This window comes from Oreochromis niloticus, linkage group LG17 (genome assembly GCF_001858045.2).
Source record: "Oreochromis niloticus isolate F11D_XX linkage group LG17, O_niloticus_UMD_NMBU, whole genome shotgun sequence".
Classification (NCBI taxonomy): domain Eukaryota; kingdom Metazoa; phylum Chordata; class Actinopteri; order Cichliformes; family Cichlidae; genus Oreochromis; species Oreochromis niloticus.
The window spans coordinates 16,801,956-16,817,623 of NC_031981.2; the positions used below are offsets into that span (position 1 = coordinate 16,801,956).

General features: G+C 40.3%; 1 protein-coding gene across 3 annotated transcripts in view; it reads left to right on the forward strand.

Annotated features, from left to right (window-relative positions):
• LOC100709613 (ankyrin repeat and BTB/POZ domain-containing protein BTBD11-A) overlaps positions 1–15,668 on the forward strand; it is a 329,762-nt gene that overhangs the window by 297,253 nt on the left and 16,841 nt on the right. For 2 of the 3 annotated variants that reach the window (XM_019347028.2, XM_019347030.2), the window contains exons 6-10: positions 2,968–3,057; positions 5,980–6,081; positions 6,839–6,932; positions 10,506–10,641; positions 14,811–15,043. In XM_019347028.2, coding sequence (XP_019202573.1) covers positions 2,968–3,057; positions 5,980–6,081; positions 6,839–6,932; positions 10,506–10,641; positions 14,811–15,043 — 655 coding nt within the window. The remainder of the gene's footprint in view (positions 1–2,967; positions 3,058–5,979; positions 6,082–6,838; positions 6,933–10,505; positions 10,642–14,810; positions 15,044–15,668) is intronic. The other variant, XM_019347029.2, reaches the window with a different exon arrangement.

Sequence of the window (15,668 nt, forward strand, 5' to 3'; positions counted from 1 at the left end):
TACTTCTCTCTGGGATATCTTTCTCAGAGATGAAATGCCGGTTTGGTAGCGAGGCTCCAAATGCTCAACCAGACCACCGAGAGGTCTCGCACGCCACAGCGGCTCATTCACGTGACGCATACTGCTCCGACGTGCTAAGGTTATGAGCTGAGTTACGCCATGTCGCAAGTTTTGTGAGGTGCTTTTGTGATATTTAATGGATCGGATTACATTTTTTATTTCTCTCCGATATCCGATCCAGTAATTTTGGTCAGTATCGGACCGATACCGATACGTAATACCGGATCGGTCCATCTCTAGTTCATACTATACCAAAGTTACAAAATAATAGATAAACATTTAAATAGCAGAAAAAAATCCTGTTTTTTTTTTAGACTTTTATGGTGGGACAAAAGTAGAATAAAAAAAAAGTTAGCAAAAACCTGTCATAATCACAGAACAGTCTGGACAATGAGGCACCAGAACTTTTTCTTCAGTTTTGCACATTTGTTGACTCAGAAAGAGTCGTGCTGCTTGTGGCATTCGTGTGCCACACAAACACTGCTGCACATGAAACAGTAACAATTGCACTCAGTGGCCACCACAGGATTGTGCTCTATGCTCTACCTCGAAAAGTGATTGAAAAGCAGGACAAGGAGCCAAAAGCTTGATCTGCCTTTCAAACATCACTGAATCCCAATCAAAGCTAGAATCTCCAAGATGTGCACACCCGCAAACGAAAGGATCCCCTGCTAAGGTGTTGGTACCAGACACCACGTGAATCCTTACATAGTATAGAGCAGTATGTATAAGCTGGTGTACATGAATAAGTTTAAATGTTTGTTTTTGAGTTTGACTGAAACTAAGTACAGCAGTTAGTTGTCTGAAGTGGGCTCTTTTTGAACAGCAAACCTCTCTCCTCCTATTAAAGTGTGCACAACCCACACAGCTGCAATAGCTACATTTACAGGAATAACATCAGATTGAAATAACCTGGAATTATTTTTCAAGGCTTTTTGCTTATAGCAGTGAAATCAACATTTTTGCATGAGAAATAACAAAAGTGTGTTATCAATGCAATTCCTTCTCTGTTTGGTAGAGGTCCTAACCTCCAGAAGAAGTACACTTACTGGATGATGAGCAGCAAATCAGAAAAAGGACTCCAATCGAGTGATTTGATTGTAATCAATGAACACATCCTTAGAAATTTCCTTGAAGCAGAATCTAATGTAAGATGAATATCACATTTGTATGAGAAGTTGGCCTTTAGGTAATTAAAAAAGTGAAATGATGCAGAGCTCATTTCACAGATCCAGCCTGATTATTCAGTGCATGTAAAGTATTAAAGCAAACTGACCCAGTAATAAATGGTCCAGTCAAATCTCTGCTTAGTCATTGTTGCCATTCAGATCCTTTGTTATTGTGGGGGTTTTTGTACTTTGATTTAATTTGGCTTTGTAAGATTTTAACAAGTTTGCTTACCAAAAAAAGGACACTAGCAAGTTCCTTCACAGACACTGCTGGCATGTAGTCAGATTCATACATCGCTATTGCATTGAAGTCCTCATTCTTGTAGGGAGAAAGTAATCGCTGTTAGCATCCTTTAGCTCATTACAGTTACTTTAATCATTAGAGATGGTGTTTATTATTAAATCCCAATTAACTATTGTTACAAGAGTATTTGAGGTACTATGTAGCCAAAAAAAAGGGTTGAAGTTTTTTTTCTAACAGTGAGTAAAGTGGGTCACCCAGTCGTAGCCTTCAAGAAAACAGATGCCTTCACTTCTAAGACTTTAACTTAACCTGTTTTCAACCACCTGTCAGTTCATTGTCAAACTTCTAATACTGTTGATTTAAGTTTTAAAAGACATCTAAATCAATTAAATTCGATTCAGAAGTGAAAGCTTAGTAGGCGTCTACATCATCGTCATTGTGCCTTTGGGTTTTCTTAATGCAACATTTAATTAGCATTTTAGTGACAAAGTATCAACGTTTCAACTATCTAGCTGTTCAGTTAAAGTGAAGTTGAAGAATTTGGAAGTAGTCTTCCTTCTTCATTATTCTATCCACTTTGTAGAACAGCTGACCTGAGGTTCACTGTGAACAGTGACGCTGGTGTTCCAGCAGTTTCCAGTACATGGTAGGCTTGAACCTTGGTGTTTCCCAGATTGTTCCTGAACATCTAAACCAATTATCTCCAACAGACGGTGACTTTTTGGCTGTTTTTCCAGACCTTGGTAAAGTTGTGAAACATCAGAATAACTTTAGTTTTTGATGATTTAGGAATCTGCAGTTGTTTAGAAATGCCCCCAAGAGACCTTCCTAACTTGTGTAAATATACAGTTCTCTTTCTTAGATTTTTCCATCCACTTTGTTTAATGTACTGGTACCACTGGTACATTGGCCTTCATAGGCCTTCATTGAGTTGCTTGGACTTGGTCATTTGTTGTGAGTATGGGTCAGGTCAATGAGTGCTGTCAAATAAATCCTGTTTATGGTAGCAAAGAGGCCTTAATAGGCCTTGGCCTTGTCTGGTTAAAATGCATTATAGAACCTTCAACACCATAACTCATGGGGTTATGTGTCACAGTAATTATTAAATGGTCAGCCTATTTTGGGGGGACATCCAGACAGCCAGAGCTTATTGTTCCTTAATGTAGGAGGGTGGTGCACCAGTCAGCATTGCTTCCTCATAGGAGGAAATTACTATGTCTGAATCTACAGATGTGTTGAGAGGAAAGACTGCGCACTTTTCAACTAAATTTAGACATAGCAGGACGTCTTTTCAGCGACCACCAACGATTCCTTTCTTACCTTTCACTCTTTAAACAAATCTCCACCTTGTTTAGACATCTGGAAAAATCATCTCTCCCATCTCTTTCCAGCGCCTTTTTGCTGGGTGGAATCTCTGCTACCATTCAACAGCTTCCCATTTTGGTACTATGTAGAAATATGTCATCCTCCTTTCTTCCCCGTCTCATCCTGCAGGGAATGACCCCTCTCATGTACGCCTGCGTTCGTGGTGATGAGGCCATGGTCCAGATGCTTCTTGACGCCGGAGCAGACATCAACAGCGAGGTCAGTGTTAACTGTCCACTAGTGTCACAATGATTGCACTTTTTTTTTGTTCTGGTCTAACATGTTTGTTCACATTTGTTTCTGTAAACAGTGAAACTATGAACCCACTTTGTGTTGCTCTTCCTTCCCCCTACCCCTATCGTCATTGTCTCACCTGCTCTCAGCATGCTCTCTGTTCCCTCGGCAGCTCATTACACGAAGTGCACCAATAAGCAATAAGGGAGTATCACTATTTTAACACCGATACAGGAAAATGATCCACTTTGCAGGCAGTTATTTCATTACGTTTTACACTGTAAATCCAGCAGCAGTTTGCTTTATACCACATCAATAATACATTTCTTTTATAACTGTGTGCACTTAGTGTAACTTGCTACCACAGACTCTGCATGAAGCTTGAAAATCATTACACCTATCTGTTGTACTTAACAGTGCACTGTTAGAATTCCTGTTTTTCTCTCTGTAGTGTGTGCTTGTATGTGTGTAATCGCTTTAATTTTCAGTTAGAAAATGCAAAAGTAAAACCATTTATGGGCTCTCCTTCACCGTAGTGACCTCATTATTGATCACTATGATTGCTCCATTGCTTTGATGCTTGTGTTAAGTGCAGTGTTGACTCAGAAGCAAAGCGCTACCTGTAAAATCAACCGGAGGTTTATAGAATAAGAAAGATGAAGCTAACATGAATTCAAACAATGTAGAAACACCTCATTTGCTCCTACTGGAGCCTCGCTGTATAGTTTTATGCAGAGGCTTTGAGACATTTTATCTGTCTGACATTTCAGCTATAACACCAATAAACAGAGGCAAGCTGAATGCTGTTTGCTCTCCAAAAAACATATCCTGCTTTAACTAGAGCAGCTGCCCCCAGAATGCAGCTCAGGAGGAATTTTAGTGTGAATATAGAATAGAGGGGTAAGAAAGGGCAATTTTCTGTCAAAAAGTTCAGTTTTATAGATATTCTGTCCTCTTTGTCTTGTAATACAGATCACTTGTACCTGCAACCCAAAATAATGTAAAACAGACTCAAAAGTAACATTTCTTCTATCATCCATATGTCCAGATTTTATGTTTTGTCAAAATTTTGACTTAAGAGCTTGAAATTATGAGCTATTTTTCCCAGAAGTTTCATTCAACAAGTCTCATTTTGACATAATAACCCCAAATTTTGGCTTATGGGTTGCAAAAATAATAGTTTGGTTTGGGTTTTTTTCAGCAGCTAAAAGCTTAAAATACAAAAAACCACTGATAAAACTGGCATAAGGGGCGAATTGAATTTCCACTGAAAACTAGTGTTTAGGTTCTGATTTAGAGCCTCAGACATGAGTTTACAAGCAGCGCAGCTCTTCATCAGCCAGCAGTACACATTAAATCAAATGATGACCATTTGATAGAAAAAAAATACAAAGGTTCACATATCACCACGCATGTCTTACAGTATGGAGACAATACGGCCCTGTACTATGAAGCAGGTTCATCAGAAATCTGGATAAGTGCCCCCAAGAAGGTGGTTATCAACCACTGCATTAAGCCAAGTTTTTTTCACTGTAGTACAGGGTGGTGTTGGCACCATCACACCAATTACAAACAGAGAAAATGTACTCGCACCAGAGAGACTGAAGAAAAGCTCACAGCAGCAGGTTTTAACCATGAAAAAAAGGGCAGTCTGAGACGACATACCGACGCCGTGGCTGAAAAATCCTCCACATCATGCAAACATTGAGTCCCTAGATCTAAACGGTCCTCTGGATCAATTCAAGCAGAATGTGGAGGGTTTTTTAGTGTTGATGGCATCAAGACACGTTCTTATGTGTTTTGAATTTTAACAATAGATGGCACAAATTCTTCAATCCAGATCTGGAGTGACTCCAAAAACATCCCACCAAGTCCCACCTATGGTAAAAATGTACATGCGAATCCATCTGTAACTCTGTGAGTAATCCTCCTAACAAACAGACAGACCGAGCCAATCACATAACCTCCCTGTGGAGGTAAAAAGTTGAAAAAACAGCGACCTGGATAACCCTGATAATCCCAAGGTAGACGTCGACATTTTGCTTTGAATGTTTCAAAGCTACACAGTTTAAATTCACCTCTGCCGTTATTAAACTGTAACTGTAATCAAGGCCAAATCTGTCTGTGTGGATAAATACATGCACAGAAAAGTAGAACTAAGCTTCTAACTAAAGTAAAAACGAGTTAACTTCTTCTCTGCAGTGACAGCCAGTGACTGGCTCCGTTTCTGCTGGAACTGCCTCTTATTATAACGTCATAAATAATTCATCCCTGTAAAAACATAAGCTCTAACAGTCCCGCTGTTGTTTAGCATCAAACCTCAAATGAAACGTGGCGTATTATATAACATCTGTTTGTCCTCCAGGCGACATTTAGAAATAATTTCCTTAATTTACTCAGTGATAAAGCAGCTTTAGAAACCACAGAACAGCATAAGGCTGGTACGGCTGTTTGATTTCATTCACTCGCTGCTTCGCTCATGAGTCAGCACCGCCCGTCTCCTCGGCGTTAGTTGTCGATGTTTGTCGTCGGTGTTTGCTGTCAGTGTTGCACTTTTTCTCTCTTAGTTTCATTCCCCTTTGAAATGAAACTCTAATAATGGGTGGAGCTGTAGATACAACAAAGTGCGGTGAGAGAGCCTCGTCCAGGCAGATGCTCTTTGACGTTTAGAGTGACGATTGAGATGAGAGGCAGGATTCAAGCTGCTAAAGATTTTCTATGAAACTCAAGAGGAAAATCTCCCTCTGCCATCCTGCCCTCCTTCTTTGCTTACACTTCTCCCTCCTGCATACTGCTTCTCACTCCTCCTCTTTCCCCCCATCCCCCGCCCTGAGCTGTGACTGTTAATGCCTGTATATATAAATATATATATATCTCTCTCCCTGAACTTCACCTATGACTTCCCAGGTGCCAAGCACAGTAAACAAGCACCCCTCAGTTTATCCTGAAACGCGCCAGGGGACGCCACTCACTTTCGCCGTGTTACACGGACACGTCCCTGTCGTGCAGGTAGTGATGTTTATGACCTGTAACCATTAACCTGTGGCCCTTGCCCTATCCTTTGTACCAAAATGAGGATAATAATGATGATGGTGATTATTATGATGGTGCATCATAATAATGATGATGCCAAATGACCTTTCTTTCTCCTTCTTGGTCCTTTCTGTGCAGTGTTTATCTCAGTTATGTGGAGAGGGCTTGGCTCAGGATTATGTATGCTCCTAAAATTAAGTGTAGGTCTGACCCAGGCCCCTGTTTCCACCCTAATCTGAAGACTGATCCTGAAGTAAGAAGTAGTAAGAAGCTTGAAGAGCAGCACTGATGCACAGCCCCCAGGGATGCCAAGATTTGAGTGTTTTGTTCAGTTTTAATATATAAAACACATTTTGTTGCAGTCATTACTGTGTGAGCTGACACGGGCTGAAAGCCTGATGAGCACCAGCGCCTCCAGGATTTTTTCAATTATTAATCTGCATCAGCGCAAATCAGAGTTTTGGAGATATAAATTCCTCGTCTTCAGCTCAACACTGACGAATAAGACCCCCACACAGAGCATAATGATCAAGCGTAGCTAGAATGTCTGAGCTGGTTTAGGTTTCCACCAGTTGAGGTTTTTTCCTCTTGCCAAGCCTGACTGTAACATCCCCTCTCCTCCCTCTACCTGTATTTTTTTTTTTCTCCCTGCTCTCCCCCTTTTTTTGGTTTGTTTTCCTCTTCCTCCCTCCCCTCTCCCCTCCACCTCCTCCGCCTCCCATCTCTGCCACAGTTGTTGCTGGATAATAGAGCGAATGTGGAGGGCGCCCTGCAGGATGGGGCGGAGAACTACACAGAGACCCCACTTCAGCTGGCCGCCGCTGCAGGTAATCACACACAAGCAGCAAAGGCTCATCTTTAATTTGGGCTTCCGATGGATGTGCACACTTAACCCACGTATTCTTATTCCCGACCGATGCACCGTATATGGGATTAGTCACGACATGCTTGACTCCAAGCGCACCAGAAGGCGTTCTCACACAGCTGTAATTAATGCAACACTTTCATTTACTATCTGGGATTCGAGAATGTAGGGAATTTTAAGTTTTTGTTCTCATCACTGTGCTGCTGTATGGCAGAATGTGCAGCAGGTATTTTACTCAGTCAAAACGAGCTTCAAACTCATGTTTTATTTTTCTAAGATCTGAGGATTTATTTATTTAACCTGAGGTTGGCTCAAAGAAATAATTGTACCTGTTCCAGATATAATCCAATATATAAAAATCCACAGACTGTAAATAAAAGATGGCGCGACATCAGCCATTTGTTTATGGGCTTTTAAAAAAAATTTATAATTTAGCTTTTTTGTTTCTCTTTTTCTTTCTTTTCTTTTTTATGTGATTGTGACCATTCCTGGACAGAAGTTTGGATGGGAGACTAGCTCCTTGCTAGCAAGTGGTAGCTTACTTTGTTAGAAAGGTGTACCGGTAATTTACTATTATACTAAATTGAATGCCATTTTTAGCTAGGAAAAGACATGAATAAAACAAAAGCAACTTACTTGAGAAGACTTCTTTTAGTATATTTTAGTATTAATGATCTATTACAATAAAGAGGTCATCATTAAAGATCATTAAAGGGCTCAGTTTTTTGGTACTGATGATTTTCAAACCTGGTAAAATCCTTTAACACTGATCACTATGAGGTTTAACAAGGTAATTTGAAGTTTATCAACCTAATAGCTAACATTACGAACAAGTCACTGGATCCTGTAAGATCAAGTCTGCTTTACAAAGTTGGACAGTTTAGTCAATGGGGAGTGATTCAGTTCTGGAGGCCGCTGGAGGAACTGCAGTTCTTCCACTTTTGTATTGGCTTCATTTTAAAATGTAAACCCGCTGTAACACTTGCTAGCAAGGCTAATCCAGATTAAATGTTGGTATATGTAATTTTATGTGTTATTTTGTTTATCGTAGAAAATGACAAATGGCTTTTAGTACACCTACTTGGTGAACAAGATGAATTTGCACACCTTCAGTTTGGTGTTGTCAATATTTTACATTTTCAATGTTTCGTAAACCAACATTTTTTGACTGGTTTGTTTTGTTTGTTTTCTGGGGGCGGGAGTTGTACCTGGCTGTTTATTTGTATGTTTTTTGGTGCAAGCCTAAAGAAGCTCTGACACTGACTTTATTTTCAGCTCTGGGGATTTCTGCTTGTTTTCTACACCAATTAAGCAAGATATACTATTTTAATTAGTAAGCTTTAAAGATGCCAGTTGGCCTCTTGGACGCAGGCAAATTAGCAGGTTTTATATCTTTTTAAATCCTTTACAGCACCAGTCCAAGTTTGGAAACAACGGTCATCTTTTCAGCTTCTAAAGTGGCAAACCGCACATACAGAATTTGTCCAGTTTATTTGCATTAAACTCCATTCAGACCTGCTAACAAGTTGAAATCCGTTCACGAGTGTTACCAAGGGTGGCCTTGGTGAGGTGTAGGAAGCCACACTGCCATGGTAACAAGGGATTAAAACACACAACCACAGATAGTAATCGTTTTTCACATCCTTTTCATTAAGTAGTAAATGTGGATAAAATCAAGATCAGCTCCAAAGCTAATTTTGTTAATGAACAGCAATGAGCGAGAGGCTTTCTAAGACCCAGAATGACTTTATGCAGGTCCAGGCTCGTGTTTTGATGAAAATGCTTAAACAACGATTACAAGCTTCGAGGAATGTTCATTTTAAATGGAGCGGTGTGTTGGTCATCTCATATATCTTATTGTTCTCACCGAGCTGAGGCTAATGAAGCGTTCTGAGCAGTTTCTTCTGCCTGCGTGTGCCATGGTCACTCAATTTAATTTAAAGCATCTATGTGGAATTAAGGCAGCATTAAAGAGCGTTTTGAGGAGCTACGTTTCATTATCACAGACTTGAAGAGGCAGTAAAAAAACAGGACTCTGCCGGAGAATCTTTACAAATACAGATGCTTTTCAAAGAAGGCTTTCAAGGCTTTTCCCTTGTTTAAATAAAAATAACCTCAACGATTAGCCAGCTATTGAAAATGCTGCAGACCGGCTCCATTGTCACTCTGATGGGTTGCCCATGTTGCAGTGAAGGAGCCAGACAGTTGTTAAAGGATGTCCAGACAGAGATCATTACTTACACCAGTGTTGCACTAAAACATGCGTCTTGTTTTTTGCTCGTTCACTCTTATCCTTTGTTAAAGCAGGCATGGCTGTTATACACAAGTACACAATGAGGACATGTGTAATTAATAAACTTCAATAAACGCTTACTTGATTTTTTTATTTTTAAGTCGATAAAGTTTAAATGGATGGCCGGGCTGTTAAAATGCGTCCATGTAGCAACAAAAGAAATGATATATCTGAGCTTTACCCCAAAAGTCAGCTAGGATAGGCTTCGCCGCCCCCTTTACTTGATCCCCAATTGGATCATCATGGTTATGGTGTTTTGTTTGATGCTGTGTCTGGTCTGATAATGTCACCTTCTGGTCTGCTAAGTAGAAAACTCTCTGAGACAAGAAAACAGCTTGGACTTTAAAATTTGCACAAATAAATATTAATTTATACCCTAAAAAATGAGTATTTACATTACATCTACTATATCAGATGTAGATCTAAACATACCAAGGTTATTGTAGTTAACTGAAACTAAATACTATGTGCATATATATTTAAAAAATATAGAGACAATATCTGTATTGTTTGATTAAAAAATGTCATTACAACTTGTTTTTCTTGAAACTTTGGATATCTACAAAACTGTGAGTCAACAGTAGTGATTTTCCTAAATCTTACTTCTGACTTATGCCTTTTATAAACAATAATTAAAAAGACTAAAATGTGCAAATTTCAAGCAATAAAAAGAAACTAAAATAAATACTAATTTGAAAATTCTGATCAGACAACTTTTTAACAAAACTGGATTTAGACACAACACAATATTGATGATATATATTTCAGAAACATAGATAGGAATCACAGCAACCCCCAGTACTTTTTTCCATATAGGGCCAAATTTACTAAAGCATTGCACCAGTGAATAAAGCGAAAAAAATACAGTTTCTATTTATAAAGAGAGCACAGTGACTGTGCACAACTGTTGTTAGTAACCCATAAAACTGACCATGCCTATGAGCAAATACATAGTTTGAGAGATTTAAGGTGGTCACATCACAGATAGACAAGTGCAGTGGGACAGACGGAGACTTAAGGGAAGTAATCTATAGAGTAAAGTAAAACTCTGAAGAGGGTAGTGGCTGAATTTCTGCTTTGATTAGCAAACGTTACCTACATTTTTTATTTCCTGCTCGTGTCCTCAGAGTAAATAGTAACTCTTGCCCTCTAATATATGCACAGGACTAAAGCTTTACCTGTCAAATGCGGGTGGGTGTGTCCTCCCCTTTTTTAATCTTTTTCCTCTGTCATCCTCGTTAGGTAACTTCGAGCTGGTGAGTTTGCTTTTGGAAAGAGGGGCTGACCCCATGATTGGAACCATGTGTCGAAACGGCATCTCCTCCACCCCGCTGGGAGACATGAACTCATTCAGCCTGGCAGCAGCACATGGCCACAGGTGATACAGACAATCACACACACACACACACACACACACTCTCAAGTTCCAGTCAGCCAAGACGTATCCATTACCACAGTATTGATCCATTTACACACTCTGCCCCGGTCCATCTGCCTCTCACAAAATCCTGCAGCACACGAGAGGCAGATATCTCAGTTTCCCTGTCGGACAGCAGGCAGCGATAAGCGCCGCAGTCTATTCGGCCGCTCTCGTGGCTTCGGTTTGACATAATTTTGCAGCTGAGTAAGACAGAGCCCATTAACATTCAGAGCAGCGAGGGCTGTCAGGAAATGGAGTGGAGTGGAAAGCCAACAACACAATGCAGCATTATTAGGACAATCAATTATAGTGTGATGGTCATGCTGCAGTGTGATGTGAGCAGGTTAAAGCTGCATTAGAGCTGTGAGACACTAGAAGTTCTCATTTAACATCATATAAAGTTTATATACGAACATCAGGAAGCAAATAATACTAACAGTGGAGGTTCCAAGACCCCAGCACACAGGTATTTCTACCTGTGGTATTTTGTCTATCAGTTGCCAGAGTTATTAAGCAAGGCTTTGAAAATGTATGTAAAGCATAAACAGTCATGCAAAAGAGCACAGGAAGATGTGAGGTACACTACAAATATGTCCAAGACAGCCTCCGTAAGTGGTTTGGTGGATTATATTACAAATCATCTTGGATGTAAACTTGACGCATTTTAAAAAACATAAACTGGGTCCTGAGCGTGTAGCTATAAAGATAGTATTCATATCTTTGGAAAGGAAGACAAAATACTCCTTTTTTTCTGATGTTGATTACAGTATAAAAACAAAGAAACTGTGTATATGAGGAATATGAGGAAGAACTAAATGAGTCATTTGGCTTTTCTGTTTTGTTCGGTTCTCACTCTGGTCATCTGGATAATACTAGTGTTCGTTTTTATTGTTATGTGCACATATCCATAGGTGTGAAAATTGAGGCGGCCTGTATAAAGTTTAGTTTGTAGCTTAGTTTTTTTTTACATAAGGGTGTAGGTCTTGAGTATCTTTCAGATTTAAAACATTTTTTAAACCATCTGGAGCATTGACGTATCTTGGTTTTGTACTTTTAAAAATGTATTTATTTTTAGAAATAAACTGAATCTAATAAAAAAAAATGGTTTGATAATAATAATGTTTTTTGAATGTTGTATCGACTGGATGGTTATGTTTTGAGTTAAGGCACTTCCTTCCTTAATCACTAGTTCTTATGTTTTCCAGTCAGTTTTACTTCCTCTTTTTGGGGATTTTTTTCCCATCCTTGTTACCTGTCCGCCCCACCCAGTTTAATTTCACCTGCTTTGTCTTCCACACCTGTTCCCTATCCACCAATTGTCCTCCTGTGTCCGTTAACCACCCACTCCACTGTACGCGTTTAGACTCCAGCTTCCCTTTGTTCTTTGCCAGATGGTCTTGTTCTCACTGCCAAGTGGTTCAGCACTTTCAAGTCTGGTTTCTTGTTTCTAGTTATCCCTCCTTGTGTATTTTTATTGCCTTGGACTCCTTGCTGTCTTTCATCTATATGTTTAATGGACTTTGCCTTTTGCCTGCTCCCCATCTGGTTCGTTTGTTTCACTGCTGTATTTTTTTTCTTTCTGCCTATCTTCTGACTAATTATTTGGATTCTGGGCTTTTACTAAGCCTCTGTGTGCCTTTGCATTCATTAAACTTGTCAGCTATCTACTCATCAAAATATCCAAGATATTTGTTTCTAGTGAGGGTGGAAACGGTATGGTGAAGGTTGGATTTCAGAGACAATACAGTTGTGGGCAGAAGTTTGTATCCCCTCCTCATGGGCATGAATTTCATGGTATTTTGGGGATTTAATTACTTCTTTGAACTTTTCTTTTCCAAGGGTTGAATGATTGTAAAGTAAACGTCTTTAATGACTTCAAAAATTCAAGAGTTGGGTGCATTTACTGTGGATTTTCTTTGATCCACACAGTATAAAAATATGCATACGGATTAAAGTGTATACATACAGTTACCTAAATATTTTAATAAGTGGAAATGAAGGTTCTGCAGTTTTTTTTAACTTGACAAAGCCAAGCCCTATTAACTTCTTGTTAGTGATCATGATTGACTACAGCTGGTAGTTTGTTTTTGCCAGCATGAAAAGAATTTGTTTGACAAGATCATCAGTCTAAGCAATTGTTATATGGATGTGTCACCACCAAGTCTGGAAGAAGACCCAAACTGTCACCCCTAGATGATAGGTAACTGATTAGGATGTTCAGGAACCATCAAGGCTCAAGCCTGCCATCAACTGGAAACCTGCTGGAACATCAGCATCACTGTCCACAGTGAAGTGAGTTTCACATCCCCATGGACTGAGAGGCTGGTGACCAAAAAATAAGCCCCTGCTTCAGAATGGACACCTTCAAGATCGACTGAAACTTGCAGCTCCCCACCTGGACAAGCCATATGTCTTCTGGAGAAAGGTTTTATGGTCAGACGAGACAAAGATTGAGCTTTTTGGCCACAATGACAGGAGGAATGTTTGGAAGAGTAAAGGTGAGTCTTTCAAACCTAAAAACACCAGCTTTAAAGCACGCTGGTGGTAGCATCATGCTCTGGGGTTAGTTTGCTGCCAGTGGTACTGCTCCATTACACAAAGTGGATGGAATTACTCTCCAAATTCTTCACCTTCACCTAAAATCAACAGCTAGACGTTTGAAACTTGGACAGGTCTGGGTGTTCCAGCAGGACAACAACCCGCAACATACATTAGAACTGGTTTTTCATTGGATAAAGCAGGCTAGCATTAAGCTTGTTTTCCAGCTTAAATGATTTGTTTGACAGCACTTGCTTTATTGACCAACTCTCAGAACAACAGGAAAGTCAAAGGAACTTAGCGAAGATCTAAGAAGACCGGCGGTACTGGTATTCATACCGGTCTACTTTGCTTTTGCAGCTAGTATTTCTCATGTTAAAAGTTGACAAATTTCATAGGTATTTCAGTCTCTGGTCATCATATCATTGGGTCATTCCATCCCAAATCATTGTGTACTTTCAACTTCACTAAAAAGTGTGGACATTTATAAATATTGGTGTGAAATTTTAGCTTCACATGAAAAACGGTTTGTCAACTCACTTGCATGTTTTTTGGGGGGGGTTTTGGGGGGGGGTTTTGCACTTTAAAATCTGAGGCCATGTTTGAACCCACAAAATTGTGAAAAAGGCCAGGATCTATAAATTGGGACAGATACATAAAAAAAAGCCTTAAGTTAAAATATGACCCACAAGCAAGCACACATTCATTTTTTTTATTTATTTTTTATTTTTTAAACAATCGTGGCATACAAAGCTCCTGTGCACAGTTCTGTCCAGAAAGAGGTTTCTGTCAAAGACCTTGTCTGCACAGAGCCCTGACCTCAGTCCCACCCAACACCTCTGGGTGGCAGCGAGCCACATCTTATCTGCATCAGTAATGCTCTTGTTGCTGAGTGGAAGCAAATCTCTGCAGGTTTAAGACTGTGTGAAAAGCCTGAAACCAGAAGGATCGAGGTGGTTACTGCAGCTGAGAATATGCAGTGTTTGGGTTTATGCATGCATGCATTGTAATTCTGCTCAAATCTGAGAAAACCAACAGCATGTTAGTACCAATAAAACAACATTTTATGATCAAACAGCCTCCCCTAACAGGACATGATGATTCGCTGCACTTGGACTCCAAACGAGGCCCTCCTCGCTGAAGCAGATGGTGCAGTGATGCATTATCAGGCTGCGATCACGCTGTTTACGTTACATGTTGGAGTCCATTCTTTTCAAAGAAGGGCGTCTGTTACTGCTGCGCCATTGTGTTGCTCAGATCTGATGCAATGTTGATGGAGTACAAATAAATGTGGAGATTTGGAACAGTTTTTCTTTTCAGCCTGATCCCTGTAAGAGTCATATATTACCACTCCTACACGCTGGCGATGCAGGTTCAGAGTACAATGGGACATTTGTAGTCAATTAAGAGTGAGCACCAGTGAGAGCTACAGAGCCAAATGGGCTTAATGTGGATTTAATGCAGCTTGTGGGTGTCTAACTTGGAACCATTTACTTCACAGCTTTCCTTCATACTATTTGACCCCAGGCCAGATGTTTACCTCTCGCCCTGACCCTGTCATTTTGTCTCATCTCTCTTCTCTCATCTAGGAATGTTTTTCGGAAGCTCCTGTCCCATTCAGAGAAAGAAAAGGGGGATGTGCTGTCCCTGGAGGAGATTCTAGCTGAGGGTTCAGATCCAGGGGAGAAGAGGTTGGCTCCCCAGGCCAACGGCGGAGGGACCCTGCGAACAGGAAAGGCCAGACTGAGGGCCCTGAGAGAGGCCATGTACCATAGCGCAGAGCACGGCCATGTGGACATCACCATAGACATCCGCAGCTTAGGTCAGATTTACTAATGCATGCTTCACTGGCACACATGCATCGCTCTCCGCTGCCTCCAGCTGTCATGAAGATGTGCTCGTGCTGTCCTGTCCTGTCCTGTGCTCGCGTCCTCAGAAATCACAACTACTCATCCAGCCATGAAACACTCGCACAAGTAGGACTTTTTATATCCGAGGTGATAATAACTCGGTCGAAGGTGTGAGCACGATGATGAAACTGTGTCCTCGGGCAGTGCTCATTTTGTAAATGTGGCAATCATCAGCTTGCACCCCAGCTCATTGAGCACAAGACCTTATGTGGTCTGCTGATTAGGTTTTGATGAGGATTCATTGATTTTACTCAGCAAAACAACCTCACAGCACTTAAGTCAATTTAGTAGCTGTTCTGTACTGTCGGGTTATCAGGTGATACTTTGCAATTAAGGATAGATTTAAGAATTTTCAGATGCAAGCAGTAAGCTGTCCAAATGTAAAAACATGCCCACTTACCAGCACCATCTAAAAGTCACCAATTAGCACCTTATATCCCATTTGTTAAACCAGTTCAAAAACCAAAGTGTTAAACTACACATGAGATATAAGCTGCTAATTAGTGAGCTTTAGGGGTGTTGGTACACAGCTTCTAC